The 21,800-nt window shown below is 36.6% G+C and overlaps 1 protein-coding gene across 1 annotated transcript; it reads left to right on the top strand.

Annotated features, from left to right (window-relative positions):
• Positions 1-7,244: 7,244 nt before the first annotated feature.
• Positions 7,245-21,000, top strand: MED7 (mediator complex subunit 7). Its single transcript, XM_053716231.1, has 2 exons — positions 7,245-7,305; positions 19,511-21,000. Exon 2 carries the CDS (start codon positions 19,531-19,533, stop codon positions 20,215-20,217), a length of 687 nt encoding a protein of 228 aa, XP_053572206.1. The 5' UTR covers positions 7,245-7,305; positions 19,511-19,530; the 3' UTR covers positions 20,218-21,000.
• The last annotated feature ends 800 nt before the right edge of the window (positions 21,001-21,800 follow it).

Here is a 21,800-nt window from a genome sequence, read left to right on the forward strand (position 1 = left end):
TTAATTTTATACTAACTTAAAGTGCCATAAAACATGTTGAGTTATATTCATATTATAAAAGGGTCAACTGAGGTAAAACAGTGTGTGAATAAAGTCTAAAAAAGCTTTAAAGTATTTTAATAAAATTACCAAAAATTTGCTTACACTTTAGTGTTGCCAAGTGAAGCTTGCTCCACCCCCTTTATCAGTGTCCTAGTCAAAACCTTTTGCTGGACACTTAAAGACCCCTGTCAGCTAAATGTAAAGGTCCTTCTAGGCGTTTATGCATTAGAAATATGGCTAAAAAAAAAGTTACACTGCATGTTTTTATTATATGTGTTACAGGCAACCATGGGGTATTCAATTATTGCTGGGTGTTTATTCTGGCAGCCAAGGGGGTCACATCACTACTATGTACATATGTTACTGGCAACAAAGGGGTGAAAAATATATGTGGTGGGATCAAGGTTGGGCCTAAGGTTGAGCTTTTATGTGGACATTGTGTGAAACCAGCTACGTCCTGTGTCCAGTCACCTATAGGTCGTCCAGTATTTTTATGGAGCACAGAAGCAACCCTACTCCTGTGTCTTCTTAGGACTTGTGTCTGTACATATTTGTCTCTGGCTATTGCAAAATAACCCCATCTGGTTAATTCCTTGTACACCTTTGACTTTGTTTAAAGAAATGCCTTGAGGAAATGAAAGCTTTAAAGTGAATGTGAATTTTCATGTGAAAGTGCCCGTTTTTTTAAAAAAACTATTAAAAACAGGGGCACTTCCATTCATGAAAATTGACATTGCACCGGATTTTAAAAATACCTTTTTCTTCTGAAACGCCGGATCGCTGTTCTGAAACTATGCCCTCGCCTGCTTTTTCCTGGTTAAATTACCCAGCAATGACGAAACCGGCTTCCTCCAATCACGGCTTTGACTCAGGCAATGATTCCCCGGGGGGGGGCAGTGATTGGAGGATGCCGGAATCCTCATTGCTGACGTACGAAGAGCCTTGCAACGGTCTGGTGAAGTGCTGGAGCGGCTTCAAAAAGAAAAGGTAAGTATTTTTTTTAATGAATGAAAGTGCCCCTGTTTTTAATAGTATTTTTAAAAACCGAGCACTCATTCTTGAAAGTGTACATTCACTTTAACTGATCACCAAGTTTTAACTGATAATCTGCCCCCTAAATATTTGTGTCTTCTTGTTATACTTGAAAATTAACCCTTTAACGCGGTTATGGCATTGTATTTCGTCCAAATTTTTCTGGGCTTTAAGGCCGATGAACGGAATACAACGTCCTAACGTTTTGAATAAAATATAAATATATTTTACCTCCGTTGTATACAGTGACTCCTCCCCTCCACCACTTCCTTGTTCGGCAATAGTGACGTAGAGAGCGGTCCCACACGCTCACAACATCACTTACAAGCTCGTGCAAAACAGTTGAAGGAAAATGTGCATGCGTATGTCCCCCACAATCAGGCATGTGTAAACATTTTACGATCCGTAGCAGTGATACATAGTATTCAATGAATTAAAACATTCATTCATTGATTGCTATGCGATCGTGTCACTCGCTATATCGTAGTGAAAACTCAAAGCGCTTTTTGTTGTTACCTGCTGCCCACCAATTGTTACGGTAAGTAAAATATGTAATATATATATATATATACACTCAATAGCGGTTATTAGACTTTTAATATTACAGTACAAATATAATATAAAATCGGTTTGTAGCGTTGAATCAGAGTTTGGGGGCATAATCATAATAAGGGCATGAATCATAACTTTTGAATATATATGGAACTATTTTGTTCAAATATAAAATCTTTATGGGTGTTATTATTACAATATATATGATCCGATTTACCTAATTTATTTGACTTTCAAAATATTGCTGAGGACGATAAATACAAATCGATTATATGTATATAACCTGATCTTCAACAAAAAATAAATAAAGTTCCTTGAATTAAAGGATGTTTTATATAACATATTTTGTGTAATGTGACATTTACAAAAGTGTTCTGTGCCATAATATTTACCCGTAAACAGAATTACACCAGACAGTATCTTTTTCTTCCTTTCTTCTTGCGCGACAGATAGCAGTGAGTGAGTCAATGTATCCAAAACAATAATAGTGCAGGATACGCATGCGCGTCTCATGCACGAGCATGATGTTGATGACGCTTGCCGGTCTGTAATGCATGTGCATAAATCACTAATGACGTTTAGAAAAAGGTGCTGAGCGCCCTGGGGGGAACAAGGGGTTTGATATTACATGCTGGAAATCTTTTAATCATTAGCGGCAAGATGGCTGGCGGACTATAGAACAACGGCGGCGATTTAAAAGGTGAAAAAATAATTTTGCTGACACTTTATAAAAATATTGATGAATGAAACTTAACCTTATTTTAAATGTACAATATAAAGCAGTTAGCGACTAAGCCAGACTTGGGCCCAAAGTTATCAATACGCTCGCCATATTCAGCATTGCACCAGCAGCTCACAATCGGCCGCCAGCAGGGGGTGTCAATCAATGTGTCTGTGCGATGTCTCTCCGCTCAGAGCAGGTGGACAGGTTATGGAGTAGCGGTCTTTGTGACCGCTGCTTCATATCTGCTGTTTCTGGCGAGCCTGCAGGAGCTTGATACATGTGCCACTTGACCTTCACTTTAAGAGCTTAGGTCTGAGTACATTTGCAATAGACTAACTTGATAAGAAATCTAAATTTCTTTTTTGTCTAGTGGTATATCAGTTTTAATAATTTATTGAATCTAAGAATCAAACCCCCCAACTGTCCCGATTTTAGGGGTCTGTCCCCCTGTTTCGGGTTGCTAGCCATCTGTCCCGATTTGCCCCATGCATTAAAAAAACATTGGACCCATACTCAGAAGCGGCTGGCTTTTCTCTCACAGGGTTAGATACCTGTTAGATTCCCTGTGGAAAAGGAATGGTGTGTGGGTTAAGCAGGAGTAAGAAGGCTGTATACACTCTGACCACGGGTAATGGTGACCTCTCTAACCTACCTCTGGTACTGATGATGTCTAACCCCTGGTGATAATACTAGCATGCCTTAAGTTTTATACAATGAGCAGTGCTAATACCAGGGTAACGAATAGTGGCAGCCGCAGACTGCCAGCTAATGTGCTTGCCAACCCCAGGACCCCATAGAATGAATTACAGATACCCATATATGATGTAGTGTGTGTGTCTATCTGTATCCATAACTGTGTGTGTGTATCTGTATGTATAATTTTATGCTATATAGTGTGTGTGTGTCTGCATGTATAAATGTAAGCTATGTAGTGTGTGTATGTGTATCTGCATGTATAAGTGTGTATCTGTATATATAAGTGTATGCTATGTAGTGTGTGTGTGTGTGTCTGCATGTATAAGTGTATACTATGTAGTGTCTGTGTATCTGCATGTATAAGTGTATGCTATGTAGTGTGTGTGTGTGTGTCTGCATGTATAAGTGTATACTATGTAGTGTCTGTGTATCTGCATGTATAAGTGCATGCTATGTAGTGTGTGTGTGTGTCTGCATGTATAAGTGTATACTATGTAGTGTCTGTGTATCTGCATGTATAAGTGTATGCTGCTTGTATAAGTGTATGCTATGTAATGTGTGTGTGTGTGTATCTGCATGTATAAGTGTATACTATGTAGTGTCTGTGTATCTGCCTGTATAAGTAAGTGTATGCTATGTAGTGTGTGTGTATGTCAGAGCCCTTATAGTTCCTTGTACCTTTAAAACTCTGGTTATGACTCATTTGGCCCTGCCTACCAATCTGTTAAAGCACCTGAGTTCACAATCCTCCCTGCTTAGTATTTTGTCTAGCAGTTTGTTAGCAGCTGCTCTCACTGAGCTCTCCAAGAACCTTTGATTACAAAACTAATTTACCTACCGGTTACTCTGCCTAATTCCTTGCAGAGTTAATCTGGTACCTATCCGCAACTTTGTTGCAATTCTCCTAACAGCACATTTCAATCAGAGTGCCGCAACTTAGTGACGATTTCCACTCAGGCTCCTTCATATAATTGGCGGTCTGTCTACAAACGTATTACTAACACAACGAGCCGTCATTACCTTTTGCAACTATCATACTAACAACACTTCATTGGCCAGCTTAGTACTTACGGTAATACTGAAGCCTGCACGCGCCACAGGAAAACTCCTCCCCTTGCTACATTTACTGTATGACAGCTTGTCTTGCTTGTTTGGAGGCTCACCAGAGGAAAACTCCTCCCCCTAACTCTGTTTATTCACGGACTGCATCCGAGAAGACGCTTGCTATATCTGGTGAGCATTTCTCCAGGCTCAATATCTCCTCACTACTACGGTGAGTCACAAGACTACTTACTAACCTGGATACAGTTACATTTATAGCAATCCTAGTAATCAGTGAACATTCTTAGTGTCTGATATCAGGACGCTGTAATCCAGCTTTGTTTACTTTTGCTTGATCTAACTCAGCTCTGCCATACTGTTCTGCAACTCAGTCAATTACTTATCTGAACTCTCTCATAGCTTGTTTCAGATTATATTTACTCGCCTGATATAAGATCCAAGGCTTGTTTATTGACTAAACATCATCTCCTTAGCAGCTGATAGCACTTGTTATCGTAGTGCAATCTTGCCTGGAGCTGATACATTCCCTGCAAACCTCTGAAAACTAAAATAAGAGTCTTATTTCTGCAGTTGTGCTCCAGCTCTCAATATATATTTTCACAGTGTATCTGCATGTGTAAGTGTATGCTATGTAGTGTCTGTGTATCTGCATGTATAAGTGTATGCTATGTAGTGTGTGTGTATCTGCATGTATAAGTGTATGCTATGTAGTGTGTGTGTATCTGCATGTATAAGTGTATGCTATGTAGTGTCTGTGTATCTGCATGTATAAGTGTATGCTATGTAGTGTGTGTGTATCTGCATGTGTAAGTGTATGCTATGTAGTGTGTGTATCTGCATGTATAAGTGTATGCAATGTGTGTGTGTATCTGCATGTATAAGTGTATACTATGTAGTGTCTGTGTATCTGCATGTATAAGTGTATGCTATGCAGTGTGTGTGTATCTGCCTGTATAAGTAAGTGTATGCTATGCAGTGTGTGTGTATCTGCCTGTATAAGTAAGTGTATGCTATGTAGTGTGTGTGTATCTACATGTATAAGTGTATGCTATGTAGTGTGTGTGTGTGTGTATATGCATGTGTAAGTGTATGCTATGCAGTGTGTGTGTATCTGCATGTATAAGTGTATGCTATGTAGTGTGTGTGTATATGCATGTGTAAGTGTATGCTATGCAGTGTGTGTGTATCTGCATGTGTAAGTGTATGCTATGCAGTGTGTGTGTATCTGCATGTGTAAGTGTATGCTATGCAGTGTGTGTGTATCTGCATGTGTAAGTGTATGCTATGTAGTGTGTGTGTGTGTGTATATGCATGTGTAAGTGTATGCTATGCAGTGTGTGTGTATCTGCATGTGTAAGTGTATGCTATGCAGTGTGTGTGTATCTGCATGTGTAAGTGTATGCTATATGTAGTGTGTGCGTATCTGCATGTATAAGTGTATGCTATGTAGTGGTTCTGTATCTGCATGTATAAGTGTATGCTATGTAGTGTGTGTGTATCTGCATGTATAAGTGTATGCTATGTAGTGTGTGTGTATCTGCATGTATAAGTGTATGCTATGTAGTGTGTGTGTATCTGCATGTATAAGTGTATGCTATGTAGTGTGTGTGTATCTGCATGTGTAAGTGTATGCTATGTAGTGTGTGTGTATCTGCATGTGTAAGTGTATGCTATGTAGTGTGTGTATCTGCATGTATAAGTGTATGCTATGTAGTGGTTCTGTATCTGCATGTATAAGTGTATGCTATGTAGTGTGTGTGTATCTGCATGTATAAGTGTATGCTATGTAGTGTGTGTGTATCTGCATGTATAAGTGTATGCTATGTAGTGTGTGTGTATCTGCATGTATAAGTGTATGCTATGTAGTGTGTGTGTATCTGCATGTGTAAGTGTATGCTATGTAGTGTGTGTGTATCTGCATGTGTAAGTGTATGCTATGTAGTGTGTGTGTATCTGCATGTATAAGTGTATGCTATGTAGTGTGTGTGTGTATCTGCATGTGTAAGTGTATGCTATATAGTGTGCTACTGTGCATTTTTGCTGGCTTTAAATGCCAGAATCTAGAATATTAATGGGGAATGCAGAGATCAGTTTTAAAGAATTTATTATTAAATGTCCAATTAAGATAAAAATATTTAGCAATGTCTTTGCAAAGGCTAATTAAATACAGAGCTCACATAGCTATACCAGTGGTTTCAGCTTGTGTTTGATTTGCTGCCTAAGGGTATTAAAATATATGACTTTATTTAGAATTTTATTTATATTACTTTAATCTTATGATTTTTTAAAGCCCCGCCCACCACATTTCAATTTTTTAGGGGGGGGGGGTCCCGCTTTTGAATTTTGAAATGTTGGGAGGTATGAAGAATTACAGTCTATGGAGGAGACTGATTTTGGTGTGGCCCTAAGAAATCTATTGGTCCTTTCAATTGAGACATTAAATGACGTTTTATATATCTGACGAAGCTTTGTGGGTATCCAATTGCTCTCATTCTCTAATGTTCTTTCCTCCTCTATTTCTCCATATTGTTCCACGGTTCTTTAAATGTAAAGAAAGGTCAAAATTTCAGCACACATTTCATTTTTAATATAAGCATTTGGGCAATACAACCTCTAGCTATAACGGTTTCAGAGGAATAGGCACATATGCTATGTGTGACTAGAGCATAATGCCTTGTCAGATTGCTGGCATTGGTATTTATCGAGTCGTTGAGGCTGATTCTCTCTGAGGTGTGGTAATTGAATGCTGGTGAATGGGGCTCTCACAGCATACGTGTGTACATACACATCCTAGGTTTACTATTCTTTTACAGTAACTGTGTGACTGATAAGAAAACATCCTACTCTCAAACTGCTACAAATTTCCGGTCAGATATATACGTTACTGTCTACGGTGATCTAACAGAACAGCCAATTCATTCATGAGATTTAGCCAATCACGTCACGGTGCTGCTACGCTACTATGTCCCCGCAATAGCTATTAAAAATAACAGAGCGCCACCTGATGCCTGCAATGAACATAGCAACAGAGCACTAATTGTTCGTGAAAAAATACAATCGTCAGCCAATCACTAGTAACGCGTTGGCGGAACATATTACCCAGCGTGGTCATGACGATTACATTCCGGAAGTTGTTATTGGAATACCCGGATGACGAGCGCTTTCAAAGCTAGTACGAGGATTTGGTACAGTATCAGGTAATGTGCACAGCGCGATTCCTGTATCTATAAAATAAAGCTGGTAGGGTCCTGTGTAATTGTGGGTACTGTGTCCGTCTGTAATAGTGTCACCCATAAGCAAATACAGGTATTATAGTGGCAATCACATCTGTTCCAGAAGTGTGTCTATACTTACATTAAAAGTATGGTGAACATATTGTAAAAAAGTATATTGTCTTCAAAATTAACAGGAGGCTTATTGCATCGATGGCAAACTATTTTGATTGTTATGGTATAAAGCTATATTTCCTGCATTTTTAATGCGTTATTAATGCATACTGTGTTATTAAAAATTCATTTGGCAGCAACGTTACCAAAAATAACACATTGCAAATATATGGATTCATGTGTATCAGAAATATTTCTAACACTGTGTTATTAACATTGTTAATATTCTGGTTGGTTTCTAAGTTTGTGGGAAATGTAAAATCCCTGCAATACACAATGGGATTTAAAGGGATGCTAAACCCACATTTTTTTCTTTCATAATGCAGGTAGACCAGACAATTTTAAGCAACTTTCTAATTTACTCCTATTCTCAATTTTTCTTTGTTCTGTTGGTATCTTTAACCAAAGATGGACAGGCTCGTAAACTTACATTCCTGCTTTTTCAAAAAAAGATACCTAGAGAACGAAGTAAAATTGATAATAGGAATAAATTAGAAAGTTGCTTAAAATTTGGCGCGCTATCTGAATAATAAAATAAATAATTTGGGTTCAGTATCCCTTTAAATCATGTCACTAAAGACATAGCCTAGGAGGTGCACAACCAACTTGCAAGTATCTGTATGAATATACCAAATAAATAAAAAAATTCTTATCTAAGTGGGTACAGACAATGGTAAAATTATTCTGATTTTTTTTTTAAAAGCACTGCCACATAGGGAGTTATACTATCGGAAGTGAAAGGGACACTCAAGTCAAAATTAAACTCTTCATGATTCAGAGCACACAATTTTAAACAACTTTCCAATTCACATCCATTATCTATATGTGCACAATCTTTTTTCCTTTAAATGTAATTAGCAAGAGTCCATGAGCTAGTGACGTATGGGATATACAATCCTACCAGGAGGGGCAACGTTTCCCAAACCACAAATGCCTATAAATACACCCCTCACCACACCCACAATTCAGTTTTACAAACTTTGCCTCCCTATGGAGGTGGTGAAGTAAGTTTGTGCTTGATTTTTCTTCTATGATAAGCGCTTCTCAGCATATTGAAGCCCAATTCCTCTCAGAGTACAGTGTTTGTCAGAGGGATGTGAAGGGAGTATCGCCTATTGATTTTATGGTTTTCCTCGCGGGAAATCTTTTCAAGGGTTCTCTGTTATCTGTCGTAGAGATTCATCTCCTACCTCCCTTTTCAGATTAACGATATACTTAAATATACCATTACCTCTGCTGTTTTCAGTACTGGTTTGGCTATCTGCTATATGTGGATAGGTGTCTTTCGGTAAGTACGTATTGTTATTTAAGACACTCTCAGTTATGGTTTGGCGCTTTATGTATTAATATAACGTTTTAAATATATGTATTTACTTATATTTGCCATGAGTCAGGTCTATGTATATTTCCCTTTTGCAGTCTAAACAGTTTTAGTATAGGAATGTTTGGAAAGTTTATTTAAACTTTTTTTTCTTACCTAGGGTTCAGTCTTTTTCAATTTGACTCTCATTTTGTGGGCAAATCTAGGCTCGCGAGGGCGCAAAATGCTGTTTTTTATTGCGTCATTCTTGATGCAAAAAAGATTCATCATTTCTGGCGTCTTTGTTGATGCTAGTTGTTTTGGCGCGAAATTGCTTTTTTTTATGACGCGAATTGTGTCATTTTCTGGTGATAGTTTTGCACCCAAAAAATATAATTCCTTTTTTGCGTTATGCGCCATACTTGGCGTAAAAATTTAGTCATTTTACCCATCTCCCTCTATTGCTCGCTGTTTTCATAGTTTTTTGAAAGCTATTATGCCTGCTTTTGTTTTTCTTTACTGAAACTGTTACATTGTGGAAATTGAATATTTTGCCTAATGTTATTTTTCTTTTTCTGTTACATTTTGTGAGATGTTTCATTCTGACCCTGACTCTGTTACTGTAAAAACTATGATGCCCTGGAACACAATTCTACAAAGCTAAGTGTGTTCTTTTCATTATTAAAGTGAAGGTCAAGTCCGGCTCGCTCGTTTACATTTTTATACTGTACATTTAAAATCAGCATGATGTTCATTCATCAAAATCTTAATAAATATTTGTGTCATTTCAATTTTTAATTTACAATTAGCCTCCGTTTTACCTCAATTGTCCGCCCGACATCTTCCCGCAATTAATTGACAGTTTTTATAAATCTTATAGCCAATTCCTTTTCTACCCCCGGGGCGTCCTGCCCCTTTTTACCCACGTCATCAATATCTATTGCGCATGCGTGTAATCCAGGAAAGCGCCATAGACTTCATGCTCGTGCATGATAAGCGCCTGCGTATTACGCTCTATGTTTGTATCCGATACATTGAGTCTGTCACTACTATTGAGCGCAAGAGTAGAAAGCAACTAAAATTATAGTGTCCGTTGTACTCATCCAAACGGGTAAATATTATGGCACCAGACGCAAAATAATATGTATATGTTTTAAAATTTCTACGCATGCGCGAATGCGGGTAAAATACGCATTTTGAACCTGGTGTTGTGCACGAGCTTGGAAGTGACATGGTCAGCTTGTTGAAACGCTCGCTACGTCACTAGTGCCAAAGAAGGAAGTGGAGCAAGGGAGGAGTAAAAATACTAAACGGCGGTATTATATATATCTATTTTACTACAAAATACTTTACTTTTTTACAAAATTATGTTAGCGAGTTTAATAGTTAGATTATAATGTTTACATGGGTGCTGTGCATTTAGTTAAAATTGAACGTCACTTTAAGCTGTTGTTATGTCTTCAGTTCAATTATGTGGCATTTGTTTATTATGTTTCTACATGTATAATGACATTTACTGTTTTTTACATATTCAGTTCTTGTATTTGATTTAATTTGCAAACATTACATGTTGTTGCTTATATCATAAAGGTTATGACTGCTATTATGCCTTTAAATAAACTTACGAGGTCTTTTCAAAATTGTTAATTTAATTAATTATGTTCTGACCGACAGCATACTTAAGTTTATTATACTGATGAAGGTTTCTTTGTCTTAAAGATCCTGTATCAGACTGTTTGTTATAAATTCTCCTTATTTTTCATTTGAACATTTTTTTTTATGTTCTTTGTTAAGGAAATATTTGTTATTTATAACTATATTATTAATCCTTTTCAAACTGGATTTTAAGATTTTTTTTGCTCTTAAAGGGACACTGAACCCAAATTTTTTTCTTTCGTGATTTAGATAGAGCATGACATTTTAAGCAACTTTCTAATTTACTCCTATTATCATTTTTTTTTTCATTCTCTTGGTATCTTTATTTGAAATGCAAGAATGTAAGTTTAGATGCCGGCCCATTTTTGGTGAACAACCTGGGTTGTTCTTGCTGATTGGTGGATAAATTCATCCACCAATAAAAAAAGTACTGTCCAGAGTTCTGAACCAATAACAAAGCTTAGATGCCTTCTTTTTCAAATAAAGATAGCAAGAGAACAAAGAAAATTTGATAATAGGAGTAAACTAGAAAGTTGCTTAAAATTGCATGCTCTATCTGAATCACGAAAGAAAAAATTTGGGTTCAGTGTCCCTTTAAGAATTTTTTCCTATGCAATATACTATTTGTATTATATTCTTGAGAATGTTTATCCTCATTCCCTCTTGGGACTGTACTACTATTTCTATGGAGATTGATACTTATTTTCAGGATTCTTTCGAATTTTTGAATATAACCTTGGGTAGAGCATATCCATGTACTGTTTATATTTTAGCTCAGCTTTATCTGTGGCTGACATAACTGTTCAATAAAAAGGTTGATAAAACAGCAAGTATAAGCAGTTTCAGATTCTCAAGTATATAACTCTGTTTATTTACTTCAGAAGTAATCATTTAATTATGTTTACTATATCTATTAATTATGTTTACTATATCTATTATGATTTCGAATATATTTTATTATCTCTGTCTTGATGGGATAATAATTTGTTTGATTCCTATTTTCACCAGTATTGTTGGAGATCTAGAATTTCTTTCTGCCCTACTTTAAGTCCAGTGATGTAGATCAGTTGGTGAATGTCCTGACTGCAAATGTTGTTCTAGATCTAAGGGTCTCAGATTCATATTCCGGCAGGGTTATTACAGCCCTTTGGCCTTTTGAGGTCAATTTATTGCATACCATTGATTTGGGCAATAATAACAACTGTTTTTGTTCAGCTGCTAATTTGGTTAATTCCGAGTGTAAGCACTGAAAAAGCGTTTTGTATCTTTTGGGAGAAATACGCTATATATTTACTTGTTATTAGACTGCATGAAGGTGCAGTTCTCTATCCAGTCATTCTGGTGGGGGGCAGATTAAATTGTTTTTCTTAGGGTTTGAATAGATTTTCAGAATGAGACCTTCTGTAGGAAGAATCTTTCTTTCTATGTACACTCTGTGTTTCAGGAATGATTATGCCAGTTTTTTTTGAAGGAACAGGGTTTGGGTTTTTATTCAATTCTATTCTTTGTCCCAAAGAAGAAGGGTTTATTCAGTCCATTTTTTGGATCTGAAGAATTTTTTATATCGTTTTGTTAGAGTTTCAACTTTTATGTTGGTGATAGAGCTGCAACAACTAATCGTCATAATCGATTATGAAATAGTTGTCAACGAATATCATAATCAATTAGTTGGTCTGTGCACAACACCAGCTGCTTCACTCTGATGAGCTCCTGCACTTGGTATTGTGTTTTATGGTCATTCCCTTAGCCTAAAGGACGTCTACAGACGTTTACTTTTCACTTTTTTCACTATAGTATAAGTTTACAACTACTCCTGGCTTATGCGCAACCCAGATATAATAGTCAATCATTTGGATTGTTTATATTAAATCAGGTGATTTGGGACTATGCTTTGCATTATATAGTGCTGAGCTTGTTATTTACACCTAGCCCCTAGATTGATGGGAGTTATTTTAATGTGCACTATTATCTGTTTGCACAATTATTAGCATATTGCTTGCTATTGCTGATTATATGTACTGTATAAATAAATGTGTAAGGCTTTGTCCTGTTGTTAATATATATTCCTTAATGCTTTTTTTTTTTTTTTATAAATTGTGATAATATGTACCAGATTCAACCTTTATAAGAATATATCTGTTATTTTTAGAGAGGACTAGATATTTTCCCCTAACCTTTATAGCTGGTTATTTACCATTGCATATAGATATTCAAGATATTTTTTTTGTTAGAATGAAGTCCAGGCTTACTTTATTGAGAGGCCCCTTGCCAAGGTGGAAAACACTTTGCATTGGTGAAGAGCTAACACAGATAAATATCCCACTTTGGCGAAATTGGCAAAACCCTACTTATGCATCTCAAGCACCTCAACACCATCTGAGTGCCTCTTCTATGCTGCAGGAAATATAGCTGCAAACAGAGAACCAGCCTTAGCCAAAAACATGTTGAGATTTCTGCATTTCAATGCAAATTTTCTGAAAGAGTGAATAACAGAATGTTATAAACAGTGATAGTCTACCAGTTTCTAGTTCTAACTCTTTTCAAACATTTTGCGGTTTTGTTTTACTTTATTATAAAACTGTGCTCTGCTGCTTAAAAATTGGACAAACAGTTGTGTTAATGTAAAGTTTTAGTCTGAAGTTTATATTTGTAACACTCAGTATGTGGATTTTATTTAAACTATTATTGATTCTTTTTTTATCCGATTAGTCGATTAATCGAAAAAATAATTGGCCGATTTATCGATTTATGAAAATAATCGTTAGTTTCAGCCTATTATGCCTTTTTGTTAAGGTCATTTCATGTCCACTCATTTTTCAGGGTGTTTATCCTCATATTTTATTGTCATTCAGTTCACTTGTGGTTTCTGAGATTTTCTATTTTATATAAGCTTTACCAATTTGTTACTTTTCCATTTGGTCTAGCGACAGCTTTATGACTCTTTTCATAGGTTCTTGGTGCCTTTCTTTCTTTTCTTTTATTAAGATAGACAGATAGCTCAGCATACTAATGCACTGTGGCTGAGCCTTGTAGCAACCTGAGGGTTGCAGATTAAATTCCTGGCGAGGTCTATTCAGTCTTTCATTTTCCGAGGTCGATTAAATGAGCAGCGTTTTGAGTCCCTTACGGGTAATTAGACGCGCTTATAAGTACCCAATACATACATATGAAAGAGCAGTATATATATATATATATATATATATATATATATATATATATATATATATATATATATATATATATATATATATATATATATATATATATATATATATATATATATATATATATATATATATATATATATATATATAGATATAGATATATATATATAGATATATAGATAGATATATAGATATATAGATATATAGATATATATAGATAGATAGATATATATATATATATATATATATATATATATATATATATATATATATATATATATATATATATAGATATATAGATCTTTCTTTTTTGGAATCTCTTATGAATCAACTAAGTTTTGTTTCTATAAAACATGGTTAGAGGATTTAATTTACCTAAGAGTTTCATGATTCCTCAGACAAGGGTCACTTCTTTTTGGGTTTTTAGATGGATTCTGTGTTCATGTCTTTGTTTTTATCGGACAAAAGTCAATTGTATTTGGCATTAGCCTGTTTTACTTAGCCACTGAAAGAAATGTTCCAGACTATGTGCATGAAAGTCTTAGGTCTCATAACTGCAGCATCCGGTGTGGTTCCCTTTGCTCGTTTTTCATCTTTTTGCTTTGCGTACTGTATCTATGATACAGAGTTTGTTTTCAGATATCACAGTTGATATTCTTAAATCCTAAACACTCTACTTTCTCTGTTTTTGATGATTAGTCTATCATCGTTTTATTCAGGGAAGTCTCCTTTTGTTTGTCCTTCCTGGACTGTATTCTTTATGGATGCAAGTCTTGCAGGTTGGGGAGCTGTCTGAGGGTCTTTGAGAGCACAAGGGGTTTTGAAACTTCAAGAGGCGAGGTTTCCAATCAATATTTTGAACTATTTTCAGAGCTCTTTCAGGCTTGGCTTCTTTTAGGAGAGAATTTTTCTTTCAGACAGACAAAATTGTGGCATATGTCAATCATTTAATAGGGACTCGCAGGTCCTTAGCAATTAAGAAGTATCTTGAATACGTTCTTAGGTGGTTTTCATCTCCTGTCTAATCTTTACGATTTATATTTCAGGTTTAGACATTTGGGAGATGGACTATCTCAACCGTCAGTCTTTACATCTGGGAGAGTGGTATCTCTATACAGATGTGTTCTCTCAATTTCCCAGGTACCTTTTCAGGTCTAGGGATCTTCAGGTGGAAATAGTGGCTACATCCTTCCGCCTCTTTTTTTTCTTCTTCTTCTTCCAAAGGTGTTCTTCAAGATCGTTTTGGAATAGTCTCTGTATGTTTCTGATAGCATCAGCATGGCCTCTTAGGTTTGGTATGTGGATCTTGTTCGGATGTCCAGTTACCATCCTTGGCCACTTTTTCTTTGCCTAGCCCTTTTGTTTTTGGGGCTATTTTTCCATCTGGATTTCAAATGACTAATTTGAAGGTATGGAAATTGTTTAGTGTTTAGTCATAGAGGTTTCTCTGACTCAGTTTTTTAATCACTATGTTGCAGGCAAGACATATCTTTGCTTTTTCTGTTTCTTTTTATAAGAAAAGATTACTATTTTTCCTGACATTTACTATTTTGTTCAGACTTTGTTTCGTATCAAGTCTGTTATTTAATCAATTTCTCCTCCTTGGGGTCTTAAATTGGTTATTTAAAGGCTTTGCAGGTTCTTTCATTTGAGCCTATGCATACTTTGAATATTAGACTACTTTCTTGAAAAGTATTGTTCATTTTTAGGCTATCTCATCAGCTAGAAGAGTTTTCTGATTTGTCTGCTCTCTCTTGTCAGTCTCCTTTTCTGATTTTTCATCAGGATAAGGCTGTTTTGCGGACTTCATTTAAATTTCATCCTAAGAATTCTTTTTAGAGATCTTTACATTCTTTGGATATCCTAAGAGCTTTGAAATATTATGTTGAAACTACTATAGGTTTCAGGAAGACTTGTAGTCTATTTGTTGTTTTTTCTAGTCCTAGGAAGGTCAGAAAAACTTCTTCCATTTCTTTGCCATCTTGGTTAAGCTTTTGTTTCTTAAGCTTATTTGGAGGTGGGACAGCCTTCACTTCAGAGTATTACAGCTCATTCTACTAGTTCAGTTGTCTCTTCTTGGGCTTTTAAGAATGAAGCTTTGGTTCTTTAGTTTTGCAAAGCAACAACTTGTTTTCCTTTGCATATATTTACAAAATTTTACCATTCTAATGTATTTGCTTCTTTTGAAGCAGTTTTTGGTAGAAAAGTTCTTCAGGTAGCTGTTTCAGTTTGATTCTTCTGCTAATGTTTTAATTTTTTTTTCTTCAATTTATGAGAAACTTATTTTTGTGTGGATTTAATTTTTTCAGCGTAAATGGCTGTTTTTATTTTATCTTTTCTAGTGACTCTTCTGTGGTCTTCCACATCTTGGGTATTTCTATCCCATACGTCACTAGCTCATGAACTCTTGCCAATTACATGAAAGAAAACATAATTTATGTAAGAACTTACCTGATTCATTTTTTTTTCATATTGGCAATAGTCCATGAGGCCCACCATTTTTGGTGGTTATGATTTTTGTATAAAAGCACAATTTTATTTCCAGTTCCTCTTCTTGTATGCTTTTTTACTCCTTATTTTATCACCCCACTACTTGGCTATTCGTTAAACTGAATTGTGGGTGTGGTGAGGGATGTATTTATAGGCATTTGTGGTTTGGGAAACTTTGGCCCTCCTGTTAGGATTGTATATCCCATACGTCACTAGCTCATGGACTCTTGCCAATATGAAAGAAATGAATTTATCAGGTAAGTTCTTACATAAATTATGTTTTTATATACACAGTCACTTTCTAAGGCTCCAGCTCCTTCTGAACATGTTGTAGATTCATAGGATATACGTTTATGCATTTTGTGATTGGCTAATGGCTGTCACATGATGCATTAGGAAGGAAAATTAACCCCTTAACGACCAAGGACATACAGGGTACGTACTACAAAAAAAGTCACTTAAGGACCAAGGATGTACCCTGTACATCCTCAGGGTTTTAAAGCGCTGCAAGTGATCATGATCTCTTCCAGAAGCTTTAAGGGTATTGCAGTGATGCCTCTATATTGAGGCATCCTGCAATACCGCTTTTTACACATCCGATGCAGAGAGAGCCACTCTGTGGCCCTCTCGGCATCGGCCAGCATGGTGCCGATCATTGGTGGGTGGGAGCAGCTGCAGGGAGGCGGGTGGGCATTCCGGATCCAAGCTTTAGTAGGTCTGTGAGCACGGGAGGAGGCGGGGCTTGGGAGCGCGCGCCTGCACGGCCATAACTTCTGTGAGAAGGATAGGGAAAATGTGCAGACAACAATAGGAAAAGCGATCCTGGATGGGGAAAAAAGGTTTTATAAAGTGATCCTGGAAGGGGAGGGGGGTAGGGTATTGAGGGGGGGAAGCTACACTACAGAAAATGTACAGTTATATTTATTTTAATAATTAAAAGGCAAATTTGTAAGTAAACTGGGTACTGCCAGTACCTAAGGTGGCGGCCAATAGGTTGAGGGGGGAGGCTTAGAGAGCTGTTTGGGGGGAATTAGGGCGGTTGGGGGGTAATTGGGGATACTACACTTTGTATAAAAAAAAATATATATATATATATATATATAATTAAAAAATCTTAAAACAAAAAAAAAAACACCTTTATTTTTATACTGGCAGACTTTCTGCCAGTACTTAAGATGACAGTGACAATTGTGAGGTGGGAGAGGGAAGAGAGCTGTTTCAGGGGGTGGGATGTGTCAGGTGGTAGGCTGATCTCTACACTAAAGCTAAAATTAACCCTATAAGCTACCTAATTAACCCTGTCACTGCTGGGCATAATACAAGTGTGGTGCGCAGCAGCATTTAGTGGCCTTCTAATTACCAAAAATCAAAGCCATATAAGTCTGCTATTTCTGAACAAAGAGGATCCCAGAGAAGCATTTACAACCATGTGTGCCATAATTGCACAAGCTGTTTGTAAATAATTTCAGTGAGAAACCTAAAATTGTGAAAAAGTTAACAATTTTTTTTATTTGATCGCATTTGGCGGTGAAATGGTGGCATGAAATATACCAAAATGGGCTTAGATCAATACTTTGGGTTGTCTTAAAAAAAAAATATATATATATATACACGTCAAGGGATATTCAAGGATTCCTGGCAGATATCAGTGTTACAACGTAACTATGGCTAATTTTGAATAATTTTGAAAAAAAAAATGGTTTAGAAATAGCAAAGTGCTACTTTTATTTATTGACCTATAACATATAAACATTGGGTGTTTCTAAACGAAGGACACAATTTATAAACTATTTAGTATGGTTGTTTTTTGGTGGTTGTAGATGTGTAACAGATTTTGGGGGTCAAAGTTAGAAAAAGTGTGTGTTTTTTTTTTTTTTTTTTTTCCATTTTTTCATCATATTTTATAAAAAAAAAAAAATTATAGTAAGTTATGATATGATGTAAATAATGGTATCTTTAGAAAGTCAATTTAATGGCGAGAAAAACGGTATATATTATATGTGGGTACAGTAAATGAGTAAGAGGAAAATTACAGCTAAACACAAACATTGCAGAAATGTAAAAATAGATAGCCCTGGTCCCAAACGGTCAGAAAATGGAAAAGTGCTGTGGTCCTTAAGGGATTAAACTAACTGATATTTGTCAGAAACAAATTTACTACTCATTTGAAATTTAAACAAAGTGCTTTCACATTATCTTTTTATAGTAAATATCTTATAATTTACAATAAAAAAGGACACTTTTTCTAACTTTGACCCCCAAAATTTTACACATCTACAACCACCAAAATTACCGATAGTTACATTGGAACACTGATATCTGTCAGTAATCCCAAACCATTCACATGACATGTATATATTTTATATTAGTAGACAAACCAAAGTATTGATCTAGGCCCATTTTAGTATATTTCATGCCACCATTTCACCGCCAAATGTGGTCAAATAAAAAAAAAAGTTCACTTTTTTTACTAACTTTAGGTTTCTCACTGAAATTATTTACAAACAGCTTGTGCAATTATGGCACGAATGGTTGTAAATGCTTCTCTGGGATCCCCTTTGTTCAGAAATTGCTGACATATATGGCTTTTGGGTTGCTTTTTTAATTATTAGAAGGCCGCTGAATACCACTGCGCACCATACTTGTATTATGCCCAGCAGTGAAGGGGTAAATTAGGTAGCTTGTAGGGTTAGTTTTTTTTTTAAAATATATAGTTATTCTGCAATGTTGGATCCCCCCAGACAGCTCTCTAACCCTCTACCTAGTTGCCGCCATCTTGGGTACTGGCAGTACCAATTTTCAGTAGTGTAGCTGCCCCCCCCCTCAATGCCCTCCCCCCATCTCCTTCCCAGATCCCTTGCCCAACATTGATTTCCCCCTTCCACTCCCTCCTCATACAATTAAATTTAATTGAATGGAAATGTGGCGGGTGCGCACCCGCCCCTACACTCGGACCTAACAGGATACACAACTGAACCACCGATGGGCCGCCCACCAGCCTCCTTGCTGCTGCTCCCACCCACCAACGTAAGGCACCATCGATGGCCGATGCAGAGAGGGCCACAGAGTGGCTTTCTCTGCATTGGTGGGTAAAGAAGGGTATTGCAGTGATGCCTCAATATGGAGGCATCACTGCAATACCCTGAAAGCGTCTGGAAGCGATCACAATCGCTTCCAGTACTTCAAACCCCAGAGCACATGTCAGGCACGTCCTTGGTCACTGACACTTTTTGTAGGACGTTCCTGACACGTCCTTGGTCGTTAAGGGGTTAATGAAGCCATGTGTTTGTTATATTTCAGCTACACTTTTAAATTGAAATGATTATTTTAGTTTTGTTTTTTTTTACTAATAGTAAACCATTATTTATTGATTTTTAAATCAAACATGTTTTTCTTTGTCTGACAGGTAACCTTTTTCCCTTTACCATGGGGGAACCCCAGCAAGTGAGTGCCCTTCCTTTGCCCCCAATGCAGTATATTAAAGAGTACACAGATGAAAATATGCGCAAGGGCTTAGTCCTAAAACCTCCACCTCCCATAAAGGACAGTTACATGATGTTTGGCAACCAGTTTCAATGTGATGATCTCATTATCCGTCCTCTTGAGAGTCAGGGTATTGAGCGTCTTCATCCTGATCAATTTGACCACAAGAAGGAGTTGAGGAAATTGAACATGTCAATTTTGGTTAACTTTCTGGACCTGTTAGACATTTTGATCAGAAGTCCAGGAAGCATCAGACGGGAAGAGAAATTGGAAGACCTTAAATTGTTGTTTGTTCATATGCATCACCTTATCAATGAGTATCGGCCACACCAGGCTCGTGAAACATTACGAGTTATGATGGAAGTGCAGAAACGACAGCGACTTGAGACTGCAGAGAGGTTCCAGAAACACTTGGAGAGAGTGGTAGAACTGATACAGAACTGCTTAGCCTCACTCCCTGATGATCTTCCTCTGCCGGATGGGGCAGTCAATGTAAAAACTGAACCCATGGATGTGAAGGAGGGCTGTATAGACCAGACTGATGGGCCTTTGGAGGCAGCAGTGAGTGGTGAAGAGGTCACAATCGACAAAGATGCAGCTATGTGTGGTATTATTGATGAAATGACCTAAAAACATTAATCTGAACTTGGCTCTATCTTTTTGAAACACTTCTGTGTGTTCAGCACTGTATTGAAAGAATGGGAAGTTACTGTGTGGCAATTAAATTAATTTTTGACAATTATTGCTGTGCGAAGTGATGCTGTGTATAGAATACTCAGTAATGCATTTTCTAATTTATGTACCCCACTTTACAGTAGTATGACAGTCCTTGGCCGTCCTATATATGTGGCACAATCTAACTTGGATCATAAAGGAATAACACTGTTAAATAATATCAAACTGGGACATTGAATTGATACAATTATGCTGTAAAAAGTATTGCTGTACAGTTTGTCCAGTACTATTATTATTATTATTATTATTTTTTTTTTTTAAACAATCTTCCTGGGTAGAATTTGAAGAACTGTTTATAAGTATATCCAGTTCTAAGGGTTATAGTTGTTATACAGTTGTTTTGTATTTTTTATATGTACTGTAATTAAACCTATGCGCCTGACGTAGTAGTCTGTTTAAAACATCTTGTTTTGCTAATTAAGCCCATGATCACATTTTAGTATCTGTAAAAAGAAAAAAAAGGTAAATGGGTCCATACCAATAAAAATTCATGTTAGGCAGAATCTTTGTATAGTTATTTCTGTATAATATAGAGTGCTGAACAGGAATTTTATTTTAAACTCTTTTTTTTTCGTCATAACAGTATAGAGTTAGATTGATGGTTTACACTTGAGACTGTTTCTAATCAGAAGATCTTTTTTTAATGATATACTGTAAATAAACCAAAACTTTCCAGGATGTTCTTTTTGGATGAATATAATTTTATAGTTCTGAAATTTAACATTGAGAGCAAAAAGTTAGGTTCTAGAATTCATGGCTTCAAATATTCGTCAAGCCTTGTGGTTGCTGTAAAACTCAGAAATATAGAAAAGCGGTAGTCCTGGAGAGTATAGTTAAAACGTCTTTATTTCAAGCTCCCAGCCGAAACGCGTAAGCCAAACAGTGCCACACCTGTGATGTTTTTACTTGTGATTGCCATTCGTTTTTAATCTGAGTTTGAAATAAAGACGTTTTAACTATACTCTCCAGGACTACCGCTTTTCTATATTTCTACATTTTGCCAGTGTATCCTGGACTGTTAAGCTGTGGGGAGGTGTGTGCGTGCAGCAAATAGTTATTGGTGATTCTTCAGCATCAGTACTTTCCACGGATTGGTTACTGCTGATTGACGCTTTGACTAGCCAATAGGATCTAGCGCTCATCGAAGAGGAGAGACGCTGTACATCTGCAGACCCACGAGGACGCCAAGCAGCTGAGCCGGTGAAGAAACGAGCACTCGGAGATGGTATAAGGTACCCGTGCATCGTAGATCCCAAAGTGTCCGGTATAGTAAGCAGGCTTGGGCAACAGTGGGTGACTTATTTTGACCAATTCGCCTATGCAGTTACCTATAAAAGTTTCCTTAAGCTGTCATACAGTTTGGAATACACTGCACTATTAACTATTAGCTGACCTCAAGTGGTTTTTCACGCATTTGTTTTAGCACTACTGAGTTCCTTCTTTTGTATGTTTGCTGTAAAACTCAGTCATATAACTGA

This window comes from Bombina bombina, chromosome 6 (assembly GCF_027579735.1).
Source record: "Bombina bombina isolate aBomBom1 chromosome 6, aBomBom1.pri, whole genome shotgun sequence".
Lineage (NCBI taxonomy): Eukaryota > Metazoa > Chordata > Amphibia > Anura > Bombinatoridae > Bombina > Bombina bombina.